This window comes from Athene cunicularia (genome assembly GCF_003259725.1).
Source record: "Athene cunicularia isolate RWA chromosome 4 unlocalized genomic scaffold, athCun1 chr4_part3, whole genome shotgun sequence".
NCBI classification, from domain to species: Eukaryota; Metazoa; Chordata; class Aves; order Strigiformes; family Strigidae; genus Athene; species Athene cunicularia.
Window position 1 is genome coordinate 8,107,438 of NW_020799100.1, and position 24,417 is coordinate 8,131,854.

The 24,417-nt window shown below is 41.0% G+C and overlaps 2 protein-coding genes across 2 annotated transcripts in view; one reads left to right on the top strand and one right to left on the bottom strand.

The window, feature by feature from the left end:
* The first annotated feature begins 1,056 nt into the window (after positions 1-1,056).
* ATG4A (autophagy related 4A cysteine peptidase) lies at positions 1,057-11,869 on the top strand. The gene is made up of 12 exons (XM_026848331.1): positions 1,057-1,381; positions 2,566-2,637; positions 2,997-3,095; positions 4,372-4,473; positions 5,018-5,090; positions 6,394-6,473; positions 7,308-7,495; positions 7,596-7,674; positions 8,570-8,715; positions 9,284-9,340; positions 10,501-10,612; positions 10,967-11,869. Exons 1-12 carry the CDS (start codon positions 1,255-1,257, stop codon positions 11,029-11,031), a joined length of 1,200 nt encoding a protein of 399 aa, XP_026704132.1. The 5' UTR covers positions 1,057-1,254; the 3' UTR covers positions 11,032-11,869.
* Positions 11,870-13,269: 1,400 nt separating this feature from the next.
* The window catches only part of COL4A6 (collagen type IV alpha 6 chain), a 53,175-nt gene continuing 42,027 nt past the window's right edge, over positions 13,270-24,417 (bottom strand). Inside the window, exons 33-42 of the mRNA XM_026848300.1 lie at positions 24,188-24,259; positions 22,806-22,931; positions 22,332-22,448; positions 21,309-21,470; positions 20,239-20,337; positions 19,817-19,963; positions 18,029-18,145; positions 17,075-17,266; positions 16,557-16,843; positions 13,270-15,949 (exon numbers count right to left, since the gene is read on the bottom strand). Coding sequence (XP_026704101.1) covers positions 15,689-15,949; positions 16,557-16,843; positions 17,075-17,266; positions 18,029-18,145; positions 19,817-19,963; positions 20,239-20,337; positions 21,309-21,470; positions 22,332-22,448; positions 22,806-22,931; positions 24,188-24,259 — 1,580 coding nt within the window. The 3' untranslated portion in view covers positions 13,270-15,688. The remainder of the gene's footprint in view (positions 15,950-16,556; positions 16,844-17,074; positions 17,267-18,028; positions 18,146-19,816; positions 19,964-20,238; positions 20,338-21,308; positions 21,471-22,331; positions 22,449-22,805; positions 22,932-24,187; positions 24,260-24,417) is intronic.

Sequence of the window (24,417 nt, forward strand, 5' to 3'; positions counted from 1 at the left end):
ACATGGCCGCGGCGCCCTGCGGGGAGCGCTCTGCCGGGCTTCGGCGGTGGGAGGGTCGGGGCTCTGCGGGAGAGGAACCGGAGAGCCGGGAGTTCCTTCCCGCTGCTCTGAGATGTCAGACGGCAGCGGGTGCGGGGGGGAGACATGGCCGCGGCGGGGGGACGCGGCTCTCCCCTGCTGGGTGCCGAGGGGCCGGAGTGTTCCGTCCAAGTCTGTGGACTCGCAAAGAGACTGTTTACTCTGTAAGAGCAGCGAGCGGTGAGTTTTCTGACGGAGAACACAGCACAGTGTGAGGGGTTCTTTTGCTCCGCAGACAGCCTTGAAGAAGTTTATGATGGTTTTTTAACAGCTGCCTGCACTAACACGCAGGGAGGGTCTAGCCTCGGGGCTTGGCAGCACTGCCTCGGGGTTCTCGAATCAGAGGGTGATGCAGCTGAGTTTCACTGCTGATGAATGTTTTAACATGAAAAGTATTGGCTTTTTTTTTTTTTTTAACATTTACCTGCTGATTATTCATTCTTTATACAGTATATATGCGCACTTACTTGAAGAGTAAAATATAATTGTTTACTTTCGCTTAGTTTTTTAGCAGTATATTCCTTGTTATCTAAAAGAAAGGATTTTACACTCATTTTTGAATGTACATACCTACACTTGAAGGCCTGTTTCACTCTTCCACAAAACCCTGATTCAGTGTTCTAAGAAATGATTGAACTGTCTTCTTTTAGTAGTATTAATTATCATTTGTTATTTACACTGAATAATAATAATACACTTTTTTTTTTTTTTCCTGAAGTGTTTCAAATCTCAGTTAGGAAGGTAAAACCCAGTGTTGCTAACACTTCTCATGCTTCCCATTAAGCACAAGGCCTTAATCACTGAGTGACAATATTGTACATTTAAAATCAAGCATGGATACATACTCAGTGATGCCTAAATTGTTTTTCCTTTCCTCATTTCCGTGAATCAAATCTTACTCTCTCTGCAGTCATCCTGAGCTTCTGCTACTGGCTTCAGTCAGACTGCTTATAGTCAAGGTGTCAGCCATGTTATTCTCTCAGCACTTGCTGAGGATCAAAATAAAAACCAGCCAAGACATGGGATATTTCAGTAACAGAACAGCTTGTTAAAGACAAGGACTAAATGCAGCTGGCAGCACTGTTGAGAAGACCCAAAGACTGCAAACACTAGCTACAACTAGTTCAGTCTAAGAACTCATAAAAGAACAAGGGGATAAAATGGAGTTTGAATTTTATGTATTCCTGTTCAGTTTTATCTAGGTACGAAAACCAGATCACTATTTTGTCTGACTACTTAGAAGAATTTCCAGAAACTGATGAGCCCGTGTGGATTCTGGGAAGGCAACACCACCTAAACACAGGTATCTTCAGAATGAAAATTATCTGTCAAATCTGTAGAGCATTCACAGATTCACATGCAGCACCTCCTGATTTCCTTACGTTCTCTACGTGTCTCATGAGATAAGTTGATTTTTCTCCATCAACAAGGAACCAACTATAGGCAGTGGTATTCATCCTATAATGAAACCCGTTTATCAATGTACTTTCTACTGTAAATCATGTGAAGAGATCTTGTAGCAAAGGCTGGTCAGGTATGAGGCTGGTCACTTCTCAACATCAAATGCCCCAGAAATAGATAAATAAATAACTTCTGGGGAATGTTCAGTATTACTAATGTTATTTTCCCTTGAGGGATGTTGTTTGCACCCTGTTATTTGCAACTAAAATAATATTTCAAAATAATAATAATAATTAAAAAAAATTAGGGCATGTACTGTATTTTGATGAAAATAAATATAAGATCTAAATGTCATAGCAGAGTGCTGTATTTAAACATCATATAAAAATAAGGTTTCAGAAGTGAGTTTTGCTCCCTGGGGAGAAGCCAAGGCATCCTCCTGTGTTCCGTGTCACAGGCAGTGGCCGTCGATGCAGGCGTGGTGTTCAAGGACAGCCAAGGGTACCACACGCAGCCGTGGTCGGCTGAAGGATCCCTTGAAAAGGCCAGTCAGTCTGAGCCACAGCTCAGAGAAAATGCAGCAAATAAGATTCTTAAGTATTCTTCAGAGCCTTTGGGAGAATTCTGTAACTGCATGTGTTAAAAAAAAAAAAAAAAAAAAGAGAGAGATTTAATGAAATTTAAAATTATTAATCTTTTCTTACAATGACTTTGTATGGGGTTTGGAGGTAATGCATAATTCCATGTTGAAATTCTTGTAGAAATTCTTCACCTTTCTTAACTTGCTTTACCAGTTCTTTCCTGAGGACAGAGTTCTCCATCGTTGTTTTATTCAAGCTGGACATAGTCATTCCAAAACACCTTATAAAACTTCACTGGCTAATAATTACTTCATCCTTAATAAGTTCACTTTAATTAGCAGTCTACAAAAGCTCTCTGTTTTTAAACAGCTAAAAATATTTTAAGTATTAAGGGTCTTACGTGTAAAAGCTAACAGAGTCTTCTGTGCACTCTGTATATTGACTGTACAGGGAAAAATAGAATTTTTCTGTTTTAATAATTTCTTTCCTCTTAAAAATATTCCAGACAAATCTAAGTTATTGTTGGATATAAGTGGTCGTCTCTGGTTTACGTATAGAAGAAAGTTTTCACCTATTGGTGAGTATGTAGCAGACCCACTGCCTTTTTATAAATTAGATAGCAGGATTAGTGATGTTATCATGGACTTAAAATTGATTTTTACAGTATTAGAACATTTTGAGCATCATTTTAACTGCTTATGCAAACAAAATATTAAAGCTATTAAAAACTGTGTTTACTTGTACCTGCATATAATCAGGTCTTCATGTTTGTAGAGCAAGCAGCAAAGCTAGACCAACAGTATAGAAAAAAAAGGCCTTGCTCAGTGCCTTTGGTCCATAGGGCGGCTGTTAAGAGGCTTTTAAGTCTGACATTTTCTCTGTGGCTTCTGCACTCGTTTTAAATCCCGTATTGATTATAATGAACGTTTCTAACAGGAGGCACTGGCCCTTCCTCTGATGCCGGCTGGGGATGTATGCTGCGGTGTGGGCAGATGATGCTGGCACAAGCACTGATCTGCAGACACTTAGGAAGAGGTGAGTACTGTTGCTGAGTGAACTTTGGTGGTGTCTGGAGACTGTTTAGTTCTTGTTGTACTCTTCCATAAAAGCAGAAAACCTAAATTTATGAATTAAACTTTCTTTGATGCCCTGATAGAAGTTACTAGTGAATTATTGTTGTCTGATGGGGTGAAATCATGCCAGCCTTAAGCAGAGAAATAGAAACAGAGGGAGGACAAGCAGGGAATCCCACTGTAGTTATTTTATAAATCTTTCTGAGTCACACCCAAGTTGAGGTCAAGGGAAAACCTGCCACCCTGGGTCAGGGTTCTTACCCTTCTCTTAATTGCTTACATAGCCACCAAACGTTCGCACACAGTGACGGCGTGAATAGTGACATAGTGATAGACATCATACAAAGTACTTCACAGACCACTCACCCATCACCAGCCTGAGGTGCAAACCCCACAGCAGAACCTATTAGTGCAAGCTCTTAAGCCTGCATCAACACCTCACATCTCAAGATCAGGGGTGAGTATCATAGGTCTGGTCTGTGTGTAGCTGCTCTATCAGTTAAATTACTGCGGTGAGCTCTGTAATCCTTGTGCTGTGGTTTCTACAGCAGTGTGCTTTGTGGGTTCCCCTACTTCAATAAGTGAATCCACAGAAAGGTTTATCCACTTGAATAACTGAATCCCCAGAGTGGAGGTGCAAAGACTTAACTGACAGAGCAGGGATACAAACAAATCAGCTGAGAAGTAGAACGTGGACTTGTAGTATGCAACTACTTTGTAGTATCAGCCCTGTGTATGCGCTGCTCTGTCAGTAATGGGAGGTAAGTTACAAGCAAGAGCATACGCGACAAAGCTGTCTTCTGGATTTTGCTGTGGGAGAGGGCCAGTGTTATGTTTGGACTTTGCTTTATGGATCTTATATCATTATCTTAGAAATGCTTACATTATACTTAAAAATCTAACAAAATCTAAACAGAGCATATAGTTTTAAACAATCCTGGAAGCTCACAGACAGCAATAGCTATCAATTCTCAGCAGTGATCGCTGAGAATATAGTTGCAGTTGACATTTTTATTTTACTTTCTCAGTTTTCACAATCTAGCCTGTGACGATAAAGGACAGCTTCATAATAAGTTACAAGGTGTGGCTTCTAGGAACTCTACACAAAATGTAAATATTAGAGATGAATTGTACATTAAGTCTTTCAACATCTCATTGTATGACTTTGTACTATCTAGAAATTTGATTGGGATGATGGAAACATTATTTTTTGATGTGTATAACTTTCTTCCTGTAAGATTGGCAATGGGAAAAACACAAAAAACAACCAGAAGAATATCATAGAATCTTACGGTGCTTTCTAGATAGAAAGGATTGCTGTTATTCCATCCACCAAATGGGTAAGAACACACATGAACTTTTTTTTTCCCCACTAAAATTCTTACTGTATTGTAACTTTCTAATTTGAAATATGTTAATTAAAAATTTTATAAAGGTGATTATGAAGACAATGTGTATGTTTATATAGAAATAAAAATGCATGCAAGTGGATACAAAGTATAATGGTTCAGAAATATTATTCACTGAGACCTAAATGAATCTGTATACAAGAATCTCACTCTTGATGAAGTATGTAAGCCTTGGGCACCAGTGTGGATAGTATTAAAATGGACAGTCCTGAAGCTTATTGCTGTGATCTTTAATAAAGGACACTAACATTCGTAATTCTCATTACAGTTTAGAAACTTATTGTAAAGGAACTAGCAGACATCAAGCTTTGAAAAGAGCACAGATTGAGAAAATAGTTGTTGTTGCTAAATACAGTTTGCAGTTGCTCTAGAATGTATGACAAAATATTAGTAGGTCATGCTATTTAACATACATTGTAACCAGACTCTTCTGTGGCTTTTTTTTTTGTGTGTGTGTTTTCCCTCATAAAAACAGCACAGATGGGTGTCGGAGAGGGGAAATCAATTGGAGAATGGTTTGGACCAAATACAGTTGCTCAAGTACTGAAGTAAGTCAGATCACACTAGCTCATTCAGAATGTACTCCCCTGGGGCAGCTAAGCTCAGATACCAAGACAAGGCCCAAGATGCAGTTTTAAAGGCTGGTTTCCCTCAATCAGGAACGTACATGCTGTGGGGCCATGATGCTGCAGCCTGGCAGGCCCGCACTGAGTTGGGAATGGGCGAGTTCTGAATTTTAATATACCAAGAGCCTGGGGAAGACCAGCAAGAAGGTCTTTCCTGCTGTGGTATCTCCGTGCCCTGACCAGTAAGCACCAGTTAAGTGTTCCCTTCCACAAACTGGCACAGCTTCGAATGCCACCTTGCAAATTAGAGTGGTGGTATGAAACACCGGAGTGAAGGCAGCCAGGCCCAGGAGGGAACCCAACTGCATTTCCTCACTGAGCTGCAGTTCTGCCTGCAGGCTGCTGCACAGAACAGGGGCAGGTCCTCCGAGTCTCAAAGCCACACTTCAGAGAGTTGACTGCGCTGTTTCTGAGGGATAGTTGGAGGTGCCAGATCTCAAGTGGAGGCTAGACTGCAGCTGGGTGCTCAGCAGTAGTTCTTTGCAGCCCTGGGACAGACACACATTCTGGAGAGAAAGAGGAGCTAAAGCATGCCCTGGCCTCCAGCTCTTTTCACTTACAAATTCTTCATAGCTTAGTGCTCATATACAGGTGTTTCTGGCTTATTTTAGACAGCTGACTCAGCCTGTGCAGCTTAATAGTGTAGCTCCCTGCCCCAGCGTTTTGGATTTCACACAAGTGGACAGAAACCCATGTGCTGTAACGCCTCCCTCCTAATTTTTGGGTGCTGAAAGCCTTTAGCTGATCGAGGTTTTAATGCCCTGATTCTGCTGTCCACACATGCACAGAAATAGCTCCACTGAATTTAGTGGAACATATGCAAAAAGTAATGTGCCAAGTGGAACAGGAATGTTTTCCTTCTCTGGACAATGCCAGGCACAATGGGCAGGGTCCCAATGCAGAGGCTGTTAAATGCAATAAAATGTAATAAACCTAATTATGTGGTTGCGCTGCTACTATCACTGCATTTGGCAAAAGGACAAAACAGTTTTCACATGGTACTTTGTGTGTGCTTTTCCTGGTACCACTCAGTATTTTTATAAATATATTAAACATGAACTATTCAAAGTGATCTTTCTATTACATGAAGACTTAAAAATCCAACAAATATGTTTTTAGAAAGAAACAATTTTTTAAACTGAAGAACTGTTTAATGGTCCTGAATGAAAAGGTACCCTCGTGGTCCTGATTAGTTTCTATTAATTATTACCTTAATGTTTTTTAGGAAGCTTGCTTTATTTGATGAATGGAATTCATTGGCAGTTTATGTATCTATGGACAACACAGTGGTCATTGAAGACATCAGTAAGTGAAACATTACTTCTCTGGTTACAGTTTTTGATTTGACTCTACTTTCTTGAATGTATCTAAATATGAACAAAATACTTTTGGGGCATCCCTGCTTGTTTGCAGGGTAAGAAAAGGAATAAAGGAAATGCAGTCTGAGGTTTTGGGTGTGCAGAACTAAAGCTAACACAGAACGATGGAGGCCTTTCTGGTGGCCAGCTTAAATACCATGCAGTTTGGGAGAAGATGGAATTTGGTCTGTGCTGTCTCTAAACTCCTACCCTAGAAATAGAATGAAGTTGCAGTATGTAGAAATACAGAGTTTTTAATAGAGTTTGCCAGAGAAATGCGCTTTTGTCAGGCAAAAGAGAAGCCAGGGGCAGATCCTAGAGAAACACATGGCCAGGCTTAATTTTCAGTTTTGAGAAAGGTGGGTTTACAAGTGGTATTTAGCCACAGCCTATTTCTACTTTAGTCCCTCCTTCTGCTTATTTTACATTCACATTGTTGGAAGTGAAGAGTTTCTAATGCTATCATCTCTGCCGTTTCATTTCCCTGACATTTCATGGGCAAAGCTTGATGGTATTAATAATGCTAGTAGTGAATGTAACTTCAGTCTTAAATTTTCATCCCCCAGTCGTTTATCTCATGTCTCACTAATGTGCCAGCACATACTCTGTCTGCTAGAATTACTTCTACTAAATAGTTACAATTTCCATGCCCTGCTCCTTTTGTCTTAAAACAGGAGCTCTGTAAAGAGGCCTGGCAAAGTAGCTTAATTCATGATGGAGAGGCAGACCTGCTCTGTGTTCCTTTGTGCTTTAACTGATTTCTGTTTCTTTTTCCCCCCAGAGAAAATGTGCTGGTCCCCTCCCCAGAGCAGCAGTGCGGCCCACAGCAGTGCACATGTGCACAGAAGTGCTCTTGGCCGAAATAAGAACACAGCAGGATTCTGCACAGGCTGGAAGCCCCTCTTGCTTATTATACCTCTACGGCTAGGGATAAATCACATAAATCCAGTATATATTGATGCATTTAAAGTAAGAGTTTTTTCAGTTAGTTGTTTGTTACTGTGAAATAAGTTCAGGTATCTGTAATATCAATGAACAAACCAATTTCATTTTTCTCCCTTTGAACTAGGAATGCTTTAAGATGCCACAGTCTTTAGGAGCATTAGGAGGGAAACCAAATAATGCCTATTATTTCATAGGATTTTTAGGTAAGGAAAAAAGAAACTTACTCCAAATATGCCTATGATTGAAAGAGAAAGGGTGGTTATGGGTTTTTTTGGAAGAGGAAATAGTAAGCAGTTCAAGCATGAGAAAATGAAGAAACGTACCTCAAATATTTCGGGAACAGTGTGATATCACCCTTAGGAACAGAAAAGTATCAGCAAAGCTTGACATAAAAATAAGTAATGATATAAGCAAGAACAACACACTAAGAATAGCTGATAGCATTTGACAAGTGTCGAATGTCACTACTACTAAAATACCGAATTTTTCCTAATCTTAATACTTCCTAATGAAGGGTGTCTTGGTTTTTTATTTTGCTTCACAATTTTCTTAAATTATTTTCTTGTATTTCAAACTTTTTCTGATAGCAGTATCTTTTTCACCCTTCTTCCATGTCTTTCAGATTTCCCCCCAATTGGAGCCATAACTTTATGGATTTTTTTTTTTTTTTCTTCCTTCTGTAAAACCTGAACTGTTTTATTCAGACTTCTTTGTTCTGATTTCTGAATGAATGCCTAATGGGATTAGAGACTGCATTTGTGGTCATCCTGTACCTTTTGATCTGTGGAATGTTAGGGATTACAGCAGTTGAGATTTAAAAAAAAATGTACTGGACCTCACACAGAAAAAGGAAAGTATGTGACAAAGGTAGAACAAACCAACCAAAAAATCTACAGAAATAGGTCATAACAGAAAATGATACTAAATACCCTGTGAGAAACTCTTGTGTCTAATTTTCCAATTCTCTTAAAAACTCCCTAGCTAGAAAGTCTAGTTATGGACTGTGATGATAATCTAATTTCTGTTTTAAAAGTCTAGATGGAATAAGTGCTTATTAGTCTCTTGCTTATTATCAACATCTGGATTTTACCCCTACAGGCAATGAGCTGATCTATTTGGACCCTCACACCACTCAAAGTTTTGTAGATTCAGAAGAAAATGGTACAGTTGATGACCAGAGCTTCCACTGCCAGCAAGCCCCGCACAGGATGAAGATCATGAATTTGGACCCTTCAGTAGCTTTAGTAGGTGTTAGCACACACATCTGTTACTTCCTTTATTTCAAAGTAATACCTCTGTGTATTGATAAGGGCAGTAGTGCATTTCCTTCAGCAAAATCGAGTTGTCCACAATCTAAAAGTGAAGATGTAGTTTATATATAAACTGCATTGGATACACTAATCTTAGGTCAAGCAGGGAAGTGACTGTATCCTAGGGAGCTAATTCATATTTTTTACTGAGCAGCATTTACCTTTTGCAAGAAGTGTTTTGAAGGTCAAAGCAAGGAACTGAATCAGGTTATTTTATTCCATCACTACCATATACGCATGGTCACTCTTGACAAGTAACTTAACTTATATCATAATTTACAAATCTTTAAATGGAATTACTTGTGACATATACTGGATGACTTCTACAAGAATCCTGTGGTAGCTGAAGAAGTTAAATCTCATCCCATGCCAGTACCCCTTGGCTGGGTTACGGGTGGTTGTCACTTGAGACATGTTTCTAAAGCTCTAAACAATGCATAAAGATACCACAGCATCCTTCACTCACTGACATATTTAACATTCCTACTTTTTTTCCCCTTAGGGCTTCTTTTGCAAAGAAGAATGTGATTTTGATAACTGGTGTGGTCTTGTACAAAAGGTAATACTACTATCTTTATTTGCTTTGTGTGAAATAATGTATACTTTTTTTTTTAAAAAAAAAGGAAATTCCCATTACATCTTTTTCTGAGTGCAAATTAAATGAGGCATAGAGAAGAATGCATTAATGCATCAGGGTAAGCCAATACTACTGACTTGCTAAGTGAAGCTTGTTCAGCATTTTGACAGCCATGAACCCTGCCACTTGGCAAACGAGTGTAAATATACACCCTTAAGTTTTTCTTTTTTTAGCACGACTGTGTTACTGGCTGAAACTTACTCATTTACTGAGAAATAAATGCTAAAAATAAGTTTTAACTGCCATGTTGTAGCTATTTATCTGTTGATTTGCTTCCTGATCCTTTTTTATTTTTTGACATAATATATTGTTACGTGTTAATTACGACTGTTAGTCCCTGGTACCACAAAAGATCTGATTCCCTAAGTGCTGAACCTCCCCAGCTTCTGTGGTATACAAGCAGTGCTTGCTGCCACAAGAAAAGGACTTTAGGACCTTTCTGTGTGCACTTGGTATACTAAGCAACAGAAGTATGAATGTGAAGTAATGCCAACCTCTGGACATTTATTTTGAAAAAAGGCTAAGGAAAGCAGTTTGTAAATAACTGAAATACAGGATATGATGTAGCTTACCTGATTGAAGAGAAGTGGAATTTGCCTTCAACAGTAACTTGTTTCTCCTGATCAAAACCTATCCTTCCAAATCTGTTGGGTTTTCTTGGAGCTGATAGATCTATATTTTGTTCCAATTGATCAACAGAAAACTTGAACACTGATAGATCCATGCAAGTGATTTTCTTTTAAAAGACAGCAAACATTGTATGTTCTTGGTGTCTGTTTCATGTATGTAAACAAAATTATATGTGTCTGGATATCAAAGCTAGTCATAACACACTTACAACTTGTGGGACCATTCAAGAGATCTGCCTGGTGTGTTTTCAACTAGGAAAATATTAGACATCTGTGAGGCAGGGATTCATCATGGCAGGTACTTGAAGTAACAGGTGTTCACCGTATGTCTGCGTAAAGCCTTTGGGTTTTGGTAGACATACATAATTAAAAATGTTTTTAATGAAGCAGACATTTTTTGTGTTTTAAGGTTCTCTTGAGGCATCTTTTAAAATGACAGTATTCTGTCCTCAGGAGATCCTAAAGCAGCAGAGCCTACGGATGTTCGAGCTGGTCCAGAAGCACCCACCGCACTGGCCTCCTTTCGTACCTCCAACAAAGCCCGAAGTGACAACCACGGGAGCAGGTGTGGTACTGACTGACAGTGCTCCTGGGCAGCAGAGTGGGCCTCGTAGGGCAGCAGAGTGGGCCTCGTAGGCCAGCAGAACAATGATCACAGCCAGAATAGCTGTGCTTTCCTAAGTGTCAGGCAAGCACGATATGGCTAAATACCTTATTACTACAGAATATCAGTTAGTTATCCAAACAGGCCACATACAATTGCTAGCACAGATAAATATATCTATATATTTTTTAATCTTGCAAAATACCTCAAAGGACACGTTCCAGAAAAGGGGTTATTTTTGTTGGTTTTTTTGTTGTTCTTTCTTAAAGGCATGTCTACAGATTCTCTTTCATTTATTTTTTTTGTTTTTTCCAGAACTCATTGAATCTACTGACAAGCTGTTTGAATTGGAAGAAGAATTTGAAATCCTGAGTGTATGAAGAAAACTGTGGCTACCCTTCTGAGTATCAAACATATTGCTATTATTATTGCATTGACTTAAATCAAACAGCCATGTTAGCCCCGAAGTGCCTGAAGTTACAGATGACAGAGCACAAAAGCCTAGTAGCATCCAAAACTCCGACAGGGACAGTTCCTTCTGTCAAAGAGCTTCCCCAGATGGAAAGGCAGTAAAAGATCTTATAAGATGACCCTTAAAGGGAACCTCTTTCTAATGTGTGTCTTTCCTGAAGACAAATGGACCTTTGAGATTAAGGCAAAAATAAGTATGTTGATGGGCTGTATGTTTGGAGAAAGGGATAACATGAAACGGATATTTCTTGCTCTCATATAATGCAATAGTTTAGTTCTTAAAGCAAAACAGTCTTCAGTTAAGGAGGATGTTCACTTCTGTTCCCTCCTGTGGGCTGCATCATAGAAAAAGTACATTGTCTTGTTTAAAAGATCGACTGGATCAGAAGCAAATTGTTTCCTTGTTAAATATTTTAACATGTATTTGAGCAACCACACTTTATTACAAAAATGTTTCTGTAAAAGGAACTATGTCTAATGTATACGTTTTGCAATAGCCTTCCTGTTTCTGGGAAACCTCAAGAGGAACAGGAGACTCAAATAGTTGATACAGATTACAACCACTGTTATGATATATTTCACCTTGACCTTAAAATTCAAATCATTAAAACTTAGGCTGACTTCTTTTGGAGCTAAAATGAGTCAAGGGTAGTTTAACTGTACCTTATTTATTTTAAAAAAGATTTACACAAGTTTCTCTGTTACAGCACTTTATCTGTGCATCTAATAAATTTCTGAAGCTTTTCATAGGTTGTATGCTGCTATATTTTGTTAATCTGTTTGTGTGAATTAAATATAAAACCAGGTTATCTTAAAACTTAATATATAGGCATATGCAAATTACTTAATTGTTGTTTTTTGACTTGTTGCCTTTCAAAATCTGTCTTGGTAAAAGTGCCTTAATGCTACAGGTTTATCAGAACAGCCTGGGTGGTTTTATTTCTGAGGCAGAGTATTTCTCTAGCAGCCATAAGAAAACCTGCTCAGAATAATTAAAGGCAAAGATCTCTTAATCCATCATAAAGTTCCTATTTACTATCAGACAGTCCCCACTGTGGTCATTTTGTCATGATAGTGTAATGGACATGAATCACAGTTTCAGCTTCACCAATAAATGACAACATAGAGAAACACTGAATGCTGTCTTCTCTCACTTGCACTTCTTGACCAGGGCCAGTGGGATTTACAAGAAAATAGTTAACCAGATCATATTTCATTTTATTTGCCGTTGTCATGTCCTGCTCCAGCAAGGGGGACAAGTGACTCAGATTCGCAAATCCCCAATTGGAGCGGACAACAAGTCTCCAAGTTCAAGCATTTATTAACTATCTACAATGCATTAATTGAACACATGATAACTGGCTAAGTACAGAGCAAGCTGTGGCAAGCAATATAATATGCTTTACATTTCTTAACAGAAAAAAGGAAAAGAGGGAGATAGAGGGAATGGGGGAGTACAGATCACTGGTCTGGGTTCCTGCGCTGCTCCTGCCGGCGAGGATTCCAGGAGGCAGCTATCTTCTTTGCTGGCATCTGTCGTCTTTGCTTCACTGCTCTCTCTGGATGGCCGGGGGGACAGGAAGAGGGGCAGAGAGAGAGAGAGCCCTTTCTTCTCCCCTTTGATTTATACCCACTTTCCTTGGGTCCGTCCCCTAGGTCAACCCACAGACCTACGTATCCCATGTACGGGGAGGGGTAAGGTGTTTCATGGGATGATGTCACTAGCATGATCATGACAGCCCTCGTTAGCATGTTGAGGGGTGTCAACTTTAATATGCGTTTTGTGGATAATGAAGCAAAGTTCATTCACCGGATATATGGCCCTTGAAATCTGCCCAGGTGCCCCAGGGCAGAGCTGTCCCATCTCCACAGGGCTCTCTCCTCCAGATACATCGGGCAGCGTTATCAGCTTCGGCCTCCACAGAAAGCACCCTGTGACTCAGAGTTTTGTCTTGGGAGTGTTTGAGGCAAATCTTCAATCAGCCTCAACTCTTGCTTTCCCAGGCTGTTTGTCTTAGTTTTTCACAGGCCTGGTTGCTCGGCTCTCACAGTCTTCAGTGTTTATTAACCACAGTTTGGAAACTAAACATTTAGAAAAAATAGCATCTTCTTCCCCTCTCCATGGATTAGCTGCATTTTTTTTAAAAAAAATGAACCATTACTTCTTAATTAAGTTCATGTATTAATTACTGTTCATGTAACAGCCCTCTCTTCTCCACATACAAAAGTGAAGCCTTTGCTCTGAAATGCTCGGTTTTGAGCAATAACTGCTAAAAAAAAAGGAAGCACCTAACTTAAAAAATAAAAATAATTTTAAAAAAATCAATCAGTGGAGTACAGTATACTTATTCCACACAAAGTTCTTAGCTGTTGTGTAAACACTCTTCAGAGAGGAGGTCTTGGCCCTGTATACCTTGAAGTATTCGGGGGGGGGGCAGGGTAAACAGATTTGTGAGAATGGGGCTGGCGATGGGAATTTCCACCCTGCACCTGTCAGAGAATGGTTTGTGTGGCCAGAGGCTGGGCTTGTTGAACCTGCTGGAGTTTGGACACCGACAGCAGTGGAGCCAGGTTACTGCAGTAGAGGCAGTTCCCTAGAGACAGCGGTGCTTAAAGTGTGCCCCCGGCTCTGATCCTGGGGAAAAAAAATAATTGTGTTTGCATGTGTTCATGTTCAAAAATAAAACCAAGTCCCTGCAGATACAACACCTGACTGACACCCTTATAGCAGCAGGAGAGCCCAATGGCTGAAACATTTGTTGTAGTTTGCCAGTTATTTGCATAAATTTTCAAAAAGTCATGAGCTTCACTGTGCACGCTGTTTTAAAGTTGAATTTGCATAACTCATGATGTAAATACAGTATGATCTGTGTGCTAGGACAGCTAAGGAGTGGATTGGATATTCTGCGTAAAAAGATTGCCAGTCAGGAGTGTTATAACGCCTTAAAGATAGTTACAAAATACATCCAAAGCAGTTGCTGATCTTTCGCAATCAGGAGTAAGTTAAACCAAAGACTAAATTGTTTTTCACAAATTCCCTACTCATCTCCAGTGTGGTTGAACTCTAGAACATGCAGAGTTCTCTGACCCCAATCTAGGAAGATAATATGCATGTAAATAATCATTAAAGGTAAAAATGTTACCTGCTTAAAAGTAAGCATGTTCTTAAGTACTTTGCTGGATAGAGCTACAACCTTAGAACCTCGTAAGGAAATGTCTGTTTTCCATTAATAATACTTCTCTGAACAATTTTGTCTTAAAGATTTTTAAGCCAAAGTGATAGCGTATTTGCAAGGCACTTCTTTCAAATGTCCTTGCATGTCAACATATGATTTCATACCAACTCTAGAGAAGTTGATAATAATAACTTTAGCCCAACTCAATTAATTCATTTTATATATGTATATGTATCTTAGCATACCTTTTTCATGGCTTTCCCTCAAAATATACAAGGATAATACAGTTAGTGGCACTTCTCTTTAATTATGCCCTGAAGGAAAGAGTGACTAGTTAACAGTGCATATACCAGAAATACAGTTTTTTAAACTAACAGAAATAAAGCCCAGTGGAAGCAGTATATAACACCCCCATGTCAATAGAAGTTAAAAATCCCCATCCCATAACAGCTTACATCTGTGTCTGTGTAAGCTTGCATGCTATCTAGCGAAGCCTCTACTTTTCAAATGCACACAGCTTGAATAACTACAAAACAAGTGGGCCAAGGCTACCTCAGATACGTTCATAGTAATGAAATGTTTCTGGTGGCTGCGCATCATTTGACTGCAAGAAGATAAGCACAGACCTTGAAGCAGATGTTTTACCTGAAATATATTTCAGCAGAAAGCAATGAAAAATGCTAGAGGTGTTTTGGATTCACCTTCACATCAAAAATTGCATTTTTCACTGGGTAGCTCTTTAAGGTCAAACCTGGATGAGAGTCTGGATTAGAATTGATTCCCTGTCACTGGAGGAAAGCATGTCCCATCTGTTTAATAAGCAAAGCAAACCAAATTAATCTTTTGAGTCTTCCTAAGGAAGTCAGTTATCAACCAGTAATGCTTAGTGTTTCTAAGTCACCTACAATACACTGATAAATTTTAGGTAGCTCTGTATTTCACAGGAGAACGAGTCTTCATTCCCTTACACTAGACCAAATACTGTTTGCAAAGACACTGATCAAGCGTAACTTTTGAAGAGTCTTTCTTGTTGGTGACTGGCATGTGCCTTGGACAGAGGAGTGGTGTAATGTGAGACATCAGTTACTCTTCAGTCTGAAGAAGGAACTCACAGAGACTTCCTGAGGTAGCCATAAATGAGGGGAGAAAAAACCATTGAAGTGAAAGCATAGCACCATGTTCCATAAAAAAAGAGGCTCCAGAGCAGTGGTTTTCCTCTCCTCTGTGTGCAGTCAAACGCCTGGACTTGATGCTCACTTTTTGTAGAATTCTGGCCATCTTGATTCACCCATCAACCACACACAAACAGGTTTATGAATTTATCCTTCTTCACGTCAGTGATGTCCAGTCTTAGGTAACAAAAACTGTTAATGTTACTGCATTTTTGTTACTACAAGTTCTTCATGCACACTTGGCAACGGCTGACCCTTGTTCGAAGCTGTCCCGCTTTCAGAGTTTCCGAGGGAGGAGCACTGACAAACTGCTGCGACTGTTCAACCGTCGTCAGCCAGAAGCTGTATTTGTTTGCAAAGTAATGGCATGTGCCCCTAGCACCGTTGCATTCAATGAATGGAGTAGCACGGAAATCCTCCAGGCAAGAACCAGGTGAGACAAGGGACTGACCTCCACCTTCTGCACCAGCTGCAGTATGCTGAAATAAAGACATCAGTTTAAATGAGTTCAAAGGAACAGAATGGGAAAGAAACAGGGGACTCCTCCAGCTTCATCAATAAAAGGGAGTAAAACGGGCAACCCAAATTATACCTTGTCTATGCCCATCAGTATTTTGAGGCAGGGCTAGAGGTGAAGCAGCAAAAGAATGTACTTAGGTGAATATACAGGCCTGGTATAATGGAAATCCAGCTTTTCCCTTGCAAGTTGGGAAGATTTGGGAACAGTAACACTGACTTCATATTTTTCTAACAATCTAGAGCAAGAGAATATGTTCTACTTTTTCCACTGAGGGGATTAAGACAATGCTGTAGCTTAATTAGCATTTTCACATTTAAAGGTTTGAAGAAGAAAGAATATCTGTGGCAATACAGAACATCAAGGTTACTACTGCACTTGAGTGGTACAGGTGAGGCAGCTACCTAAACAGGAACAAACTCAGAAAGGCCACAGCAGGTCAGCTGATAAAGGCAAGGAGATACAGGCTCTACTTTCCTGTAAGAGATTCAGAATACAGTCTCAGTCATCTAATGAAGGAGATCTAGAAATGTTTAAAGCTGCCTTTGCATGAGCAATAGTATCCTTACCATAAGAAAGGAGTATCCTATCCATAGGCTGCGCCAGCCAAGGGGACACTGTGGGATGGTGATGTCCTGGCTGTGCACAGCCACGGCCTGGGAAGGTGCCTCACATACCGAGCACCGGCTGATGTACTGTGGGATCTGAACACTGTCCACTGGCATCATGGGGATAGGAGCAGTGGTGGACAGCCAGTAGGACTTGTCATTTCGGCTGGCATAATAGCACACTTCGTTGATGTTGCAGTATATGAAGGGCATGGTGCTGAAGCGAGGCAAACATGAGCCAGCAAAACCTGGAAAAATGGGAGAAGTGGCTACATCAAGCATCTGCCAAATGCTCCAACTCATACACAGCAGACATGAGCGGTAGAGGACGGCCCAGGTGATGCTGCTCCCCGTACAGATTTTGGCCATGCAGACTTCCACCACCTCCACTACAGCCGCCTGCGGCACTGATGAAAACTGCTCATTTGAAACAGGATTTTGGCCGATATTTTATGCCCAAGAGAATTCTGTCAGCTCACCAAGATCCTGGTTGTGCGACTTCTCCTGCCCCTCCACGTACAATAAGCTGTAGCCGTCCCAGAGCTTATTCATTCCTATGGGACAGGGTGGGATTTGGTCTGACTGACTGTGCTTCACTAAAGTGTATCCAACGCCCATGCTCCGACCAGGCATTCCCGGCAAACCCAGCGAGCCCGGCTTTCCAGCAACACCTACAAGGCAGAAAAGGAGTCACTATCACTAACACACAGTGAGGACATCAGCTGGCTCTGTACCCGATTTTGGCACTGCTGCCATTGTGTTTATGTCAGTCTTGTACAATAAGGAGCCTAAGTTTTGACAGTTGTTATATGAATAACTGGACCTACCAGCTCCAAACGCAGTCATTTCACAGTAGCACCCACCCATTTTCTACCTCATTTAATTTTCTTTCTTAGCCCAACAACTCTGGTGCCAATGTGTTAGCATGTATCTCATAGTACAGTAATTCTGAGGATTTCAAAGCAGCAACTAAATCCTAATAAATTCATTTTTTGCTATAGTGCTCCTCATGATGATATTCCTTTGATGCAGAAAAGCCGAGATGTACAACAATTCTGTGGAGAATCCAAACCTTCTCTCACTGTGCCTTTCCTCTACTATCCAACCCTCACAGCTGTGTTCACTGTGAATATAATTTTTCTCTTTTAGATCTTCAAGATGACTTTCACATCCACAAAACATTAAAACCAAAAGATGATCAGAATTGTACCTAGGGGAACACCAGCAGTGATAGAAAACAATGACACGTGACATAATCTTCATCACTGAAGATTAAATTCACTACATTGCAGATACACGACACAAGATCACATATATGCCCTGGTCTTCCTAAGGTAAGTGGGTGTTGGGGAGGGTCTCTGCAGAACACGTAGGCAAACAAAATTCTAGTGATTGCTTCTTTCTGATCTGAGTTCCCCAAATTGTAAAATTACCTTCAAATCCTTGTGGTCCTGGGGCACCTGAAGGTCCTGGATCCCCAACTATGCCAGGAGACCCAGGTAAACCATCATGTCCTTTCAAACCAGATCTTCCCGGCAAACCTTTTATACCTGAAATTAAATACAATTTTTACTATCATTATCTCTTCATACTAATGCCTTTACTCCTGAAGTCATATTCCAGAAAAGAAATACATTGTCAGCAGCCATGCTGAGAGCTCACTCTGCAACAGCTGTGGTTACAAACAACTAACTCCATACAGGGATTCTACATGATCTGATTGTTAAAGGATCAAGATATGTAGCTGAACATTAGATAAGGCTGAAAATGCAGGACTGAGATCTGGGATAAGATACTGATTTTAGTCTGAAGCCACATCAGACCTAAGACCCAGGTTTCAATTTGATGTTTGTGGAAGTCTGTGAAGTCCTCTCATCTCTGTCTCACAAGATTCCTGCTGCTATGAACACAAGAATCCTCTCGTATAATGGTTCAGCTGTTGTAAGCTGAAGATAGTTGAGCTATCTTGCTGAAATTTTGCCTGAAAGTTGAAGTCACTTGTTTTGCTTGATTTCACCTTTTTTTCAAACCAGAAAATTGCCCTTGATGTTCAGCCTAAATATTATGTAAAATTAGAGCCACTGACTTGAACTAATTTCACCTTTTTCCTATCCCCCTAGTATTTGATGACAGGCATCTGACTGAAAAATCTTCAAAAAGTCTCAGGGCAATGAAGTGTGCTCAAAATATACAGGCTTAAAAGTTAGTGGGATGTAATAAGAGGTGCCTGCCTACAGACCTTTCGAATCCATTCAGGACTGCCCTGACCCCAAACCAGAAAGGTCTGGCCTGGATTGAATAAACCAACAACAAAATAAGCATTCAGGATGGTACAAATTATAACAAAATAGTATCGAGACAGAATGCATTATGCAATTGCACAGGGCTAGATACCTGTGATCAGTAATGTGGACAGTTAGTATAAGGAAACATCTGACTGAGAAGCAGATGGGTGTACATTTGCATGACTTTTGTAAAGATTAAGCATTACAAATAGTATAAATAGGGGTAATTTCCCAATGAGCTTCTCTCTTCCCACTGCTCTGCAGCATCTGTTACCTGACTGCCTGACCAGTATCAGTAAAGGCTCTCCCAGCTTTTACTCCCTGAATGTTTATTCACTTTATGAGCTAACACAGCTCTAACCACTGTGATGGGATTCAGAATAACATCTAGGGGGAAGGACTGGTGCTAAGTGATGTTCCCACTCTAAAGGAATTCATGAATATAAGAGAATAGTAACATTTTAAAATTGCCTGAACGGCAGTGCTGAGAAAGGAATCATGGGGACTTGCTGGGCCCTGGAGAGCCAACTAGTGCAGGACCCACCAAAGCTGCTTTGCCAAACAATATGAACCACAGTGGCACAGGCTGAAGCTCCCAACACTTCTCCAGTTACAGTATGTCATTGACAATTCAAATAATTCTCAGTGGTGAATCATTTTCATGACACTCCACCTGCTAGTACCAAAGCTGTATCATATCAGCTACATCACATGCTGCTGCACCTAATTCTGGAAACCTAATTAAAAAACACTACAAAAGTGCATGAACAGAATTTATCAAATACATTCTAGTAATAATAAAACATGACATTTGTATGTATTTTACTGGAATTATTTCCCTTATTAGAAAAATCTGTAAACCTTCCTAATGCATTTGTGAAAGTAGTGTTGCTCTTCCAGAAGGCAGCATTTCAGTGATCTGAGCGTAATTTTTACCTGGTTTTCCAGCTGGGCCCTGGAATCCAGGATCTCCATCAAAGCCATGGACACCATCAATCCCTGGCAGACCAGGTAAACCTGCAGGGGCTGTGATTTCTTCTGGCTGTGGGGTTATACCTGGAGCCCCTTGTCGGCCAGGGAGACCTGCACACGGTGCAAATGACAGCGTAAGTACCCCACAAAAATGCACAGTTTTGATGATAATACTGACAAAAAGGAGAAGTATGCTAAATTAAGACTGCCTTAGTAAAGTAGCACTGGATATCTTTGTAAAAAGTGGTGTCAAGCTCCCTCTAATTTATTTTGGTTTCTAAAAATTGAAGAGTCCCGCAAACAAGCCCATTAAAGGAGTTCTGAAATTTTTCCCAGCCCAAAGCATGTGCAATAAAGAACAGCTTTTCAAATCTACCAGCACTCACCTCGATGGCCCATTTCACCTTTCAGCCCAGGGTAACCAGGATCCCCCGGAGGCCCGTCCTTACCTGGCATCCCCATAAGGCCAGGCTCACCTCTTATACCTGCAAAGACACGCAGGGGCTAGGCACAGGGTCCTGATTCTGACCCGCAGCTGGGGCACTGAGAAACACACTGATGGCAGCAATGGCAACAGCATTTCAGCTCTGAGATGGAGGGGACCATGACCCTTAAGGAACTCTGTGCCCATTTTGATGTCCAGAATGGCTGCAGAGCCTCAAGACAAGAATTTCCACAGCTACATAATTATACTTTATTGAAAGAATTCTTCCCCTTCCTTGGGTAACCCAAGGAAAGTGTTTGGGAAGTACACATCTTTTCTATTTGGAATCCATCTCTATGGACAGCACAGATGGATGGGGATCTGCCAGCCTGCAAAGACAGCATACAACTCTTCACCTGGCAGTGGTTCTCCATCCTCGCCTGGCCTTTTGAGCTGTGTGGTTTCTCTGTAACCTTGCTATTAGAGTTCTTGTTTGCAGCTGTCCTCTAGTCTCCTTTGGCAGAGACCGAAGAGAGAGCAACATGCTCCCTGCCTTAGTCCAGAACAAGATCTCTTAACTCCTACAGTCCTCTTATTCTCTTGTAGACACCTAAAGCCACTACACCATGCCTCTGAGCACAGGTGACAGGTGGGATGAAACAGCATCTCCAGTCTTTGCCTAGACAGCATATGCAAGTGGGTAACTAAGCTGTATTCAACAAGCACAGCACCCACTGCATGTGGACATCATCTACTCAGAAAAAAAAAAAAACAAACAAAACAAACAAAGAGCAAAAAAATCATTAGGGACACAGTGAAGAGCACTGGGAGCTGCCCTCACTTTGCTGCTTTTGGAGACAGTAGGTAAAACCTGCATGAGCCAAAAGGGAAGACTTAGACAACAAGCTCAGCTGTGCTTACACCTGAATGAGGATTCATTTCAAAGCGGTCACACTAACCACATGATAGCCATTCATGCTGTCAAGATGAGAGCTGCCAACCCACACCCAAACCCTTTCAAGGCAAGATTACCTTTTAATCCAGATGCTCCAGGGAGTCCAATTGGACCAGTGGGTCCCACGTCACCCTTAATGCCTCGCAAGCCAAGAGCACCAGGGAAACCGGGACTGCCTGTGTCACCCTGGTCGGAAGCTGGGCCAGGGGGACCTGGAGGTCCTGGAGGACCTGGAAGACCTAGAGACAAGAGGGGTAATTAGCACAATCTGCTCCTTGGGCGAAGTAAATGCTGGGGCTACCCCCAGTGTGTCTTTCTAGAGAACAGTCATTGCTTGGGTGTATATATTTCCATGGGTGTCCTTCTCCCAAAGGAAAAAAAACAGACCCCACCTGCTTATATACACTAATGTCTCACAGACTTTTTAATCCTTTTAATCACAATAATTTAGCTTCAAATTCTGGACCTGAGTATAGTCCTTGACCCACCTGGTTGCTAGCTTGCTCACTCAGACATTCCCTAGGAGAATGAGAGCAGTGGAATCAAATCCTTGGGCAGGGAAAGGCCTAGAGTCTCAGCCGCTCCAACAAGGATGTGAGGTATTGAATGGGTACCAATGGCATCATGACAAATCTTTCAAACTGTTCTTGCTGTCAACCCTACAGCAAGTGCTTCTCATGTACCTCTAAGTATCAGTGAAGTTTTGCTGCCTCCCAGCTCAGACAGGATACTTCTAAAGTTTACACAGAGCCTATGTTCCACAAAGCTGTGGAAACCACAGTTCAAAATGGAGCTGGTATCCCAATTTAGACATACTACACTAGACTTAAGTACCCACCTTAGTGCCCAAGTCTGTCTTCACTACCACAATAGGTGAAATGAATATAGACTAGAGAACTTTAATAACAGGCTAAACCAAATCAGGATTCAATAGCAGGAACTGAAAACAGATCTTCTCATTCTTGATCCCTGATCTAAACCCCCAGTTATTAAAGTAACAGTACTCATCCAAGATATTTCCCCTCAGAGCTCTTCAAAGGAAGCACATAAAGAAATAGAAATCCCCTTAGCTAGTCCCCTTAAAAGGTCTCTCTTCATACCTGAACTCCCATCAGTTCCTGGATGGCCAGCATCCCCAGGTCTCCCACGTATATCAGAAGGAAGAGAAACTCCAGGTGTTCCTGGCAATCCAGGCAGTCCCACAGGACCAGGGGGACCTAGAATAAGAAATATAAAGTGAGAGAGTGTACCCTAAGCTCTTCAGTGATCTTCACAGACATGGACAGAAGTAGTGGCCAAGTAGTATTTACACTGAGGAGAACAGAGAGATATCTCACTACATTAGGGGGAAAATGACTATATCCTGTTGTTCATGAGAGGTACAGACACTGTGAGAACCATGTAACCAACTGTTTCTCAAACACATAGCCACATCATGCATCGAGCATTTACCTGTCAAACTCCCAACCACCTCTGTGGCTTCAGGAGTTCTCCTTGGTAATTGTGCTGACCATGCAACCTGCTAACCTGTGCTGCCATACATCCTGCTGGGCTTCTGGAACGTCAGTATTTACCCATGTCTCCTGATGAGCCTTTTGGTCCAGGGAATCCTAGAGATCCTCTACCCAAGCCTGGAGAACCTTCTTCACCCTTTGGACCTGGGAGACCTGCAGGGCCTTTCAGTCCAGCTTCACTCAGACCTAATTAAACACGGTTAACAAAGATAAGAAAGCCTATTCAAATTGCCTAATGGCAGTTAAATTATTACACAAACTGAGTTGTAATAAAAAATCAGCCATTTACTACTCTCTCTGCTGTTTCCAGTAGAGCAATGGAAAGAGATTTGGGGTCTCATGTGCTACTCTGGTTGTGCAGAGTGAATTTGAGATGCTGAGAGAGAAGCATATGACTGTTCTGGTCTTCCCAGAAGCTCTTGCACAAGGATGTGTACATAGCACTCCTGTGACAGGATTTGCCTGCCAGCCTGTATGCTGTGTCTCTCAAGAGGATGCAACATAGACTCAAGCTTCTGGTCATTAAATAATTTAGTGGGCTTCATATTCCAACATGGAGAGATCGGTTTCCACAGACTATTGCAAAAGACACACTGAGGCACAAGTGGTGCAGGACAGAGGCTCCCAGGAAGAGCTGCAGGGAGATGTTCAGCACGTCACTTTGGTAAGAGTAAATACTAAACAGCTCTCTCAGGAAAACTGTGGAGGATCTATATGCTGTAAATCATTATCTTCCAATAGAGAAAGTCTTAAACAAAGAAAACAGGTATCGTTCAAGTTGCACACCTCAAGACTGTCCATTTTCATGCATAAAATGTCTGCCACAAATTTTAAGTGCTGCTTTACAAGATGATTGTAACTAAACAAGTCTCTTTGGAAAAGTCTTTCTCCACCTCTCTACATGTTTGCAAAACAGAACCACATTCTATTTCATATGTTAAAAACATGAAAAAATCCAGCAGAAGTTTCCCAAAAGCAGAATCCAGAATCTAATCAAAGAAATCAGCTTCTGATTTTACTGATGTCTTCCTTGAGCTCCAGATAATGGAGGGCTATGGAAAGCAGGAAGGAAACATGCCATTGCTAAGTCCCACTCAAAGCAAGCATTTGATGCTGCCCTGCTAAAATCAAAACATCTATTAGAAATGGAAGAGTTTTATAATTTCATTCCATTGACTTTCCAGCAGTGACACAATCCTTCACAAATTCAAGGACAACCATCACCAGAAAAGCCTCCTCACTCCACAGGCTGCACCCTATTCTTACTCGCATTAAAGAAGAATTTTTTTCAGGTACATTCAATATCCTGAGGTTTTTCTTCAGGTTATAGTTAAATCTTGAACTGGGTGAAACAGGGGAATCTTGTGGGAAACACTGCTTTCCTGATGGATCAGTGTATGCATTTCCTCAACTATGACACTTCTACTACACATCTGCTTTACCTGGTGTTCCAGGAGATCCTTTTGTCCCTGGTAAACCATTCAGACCATTTAAACCCGGAAATCCGTGAAACCCTGAAGAGACATTGGGAACATAAGTGAGCAAATAAGCAAATAATCTAGTTAGGTGGAAATGCATAAGGTGTTTCATGGAGAGTACAACATGTATGAGAAACCTGACACACAGAGAAAGACAGGATGTAAAGTCTTCCTTCACGGAAACTCTTCCTACT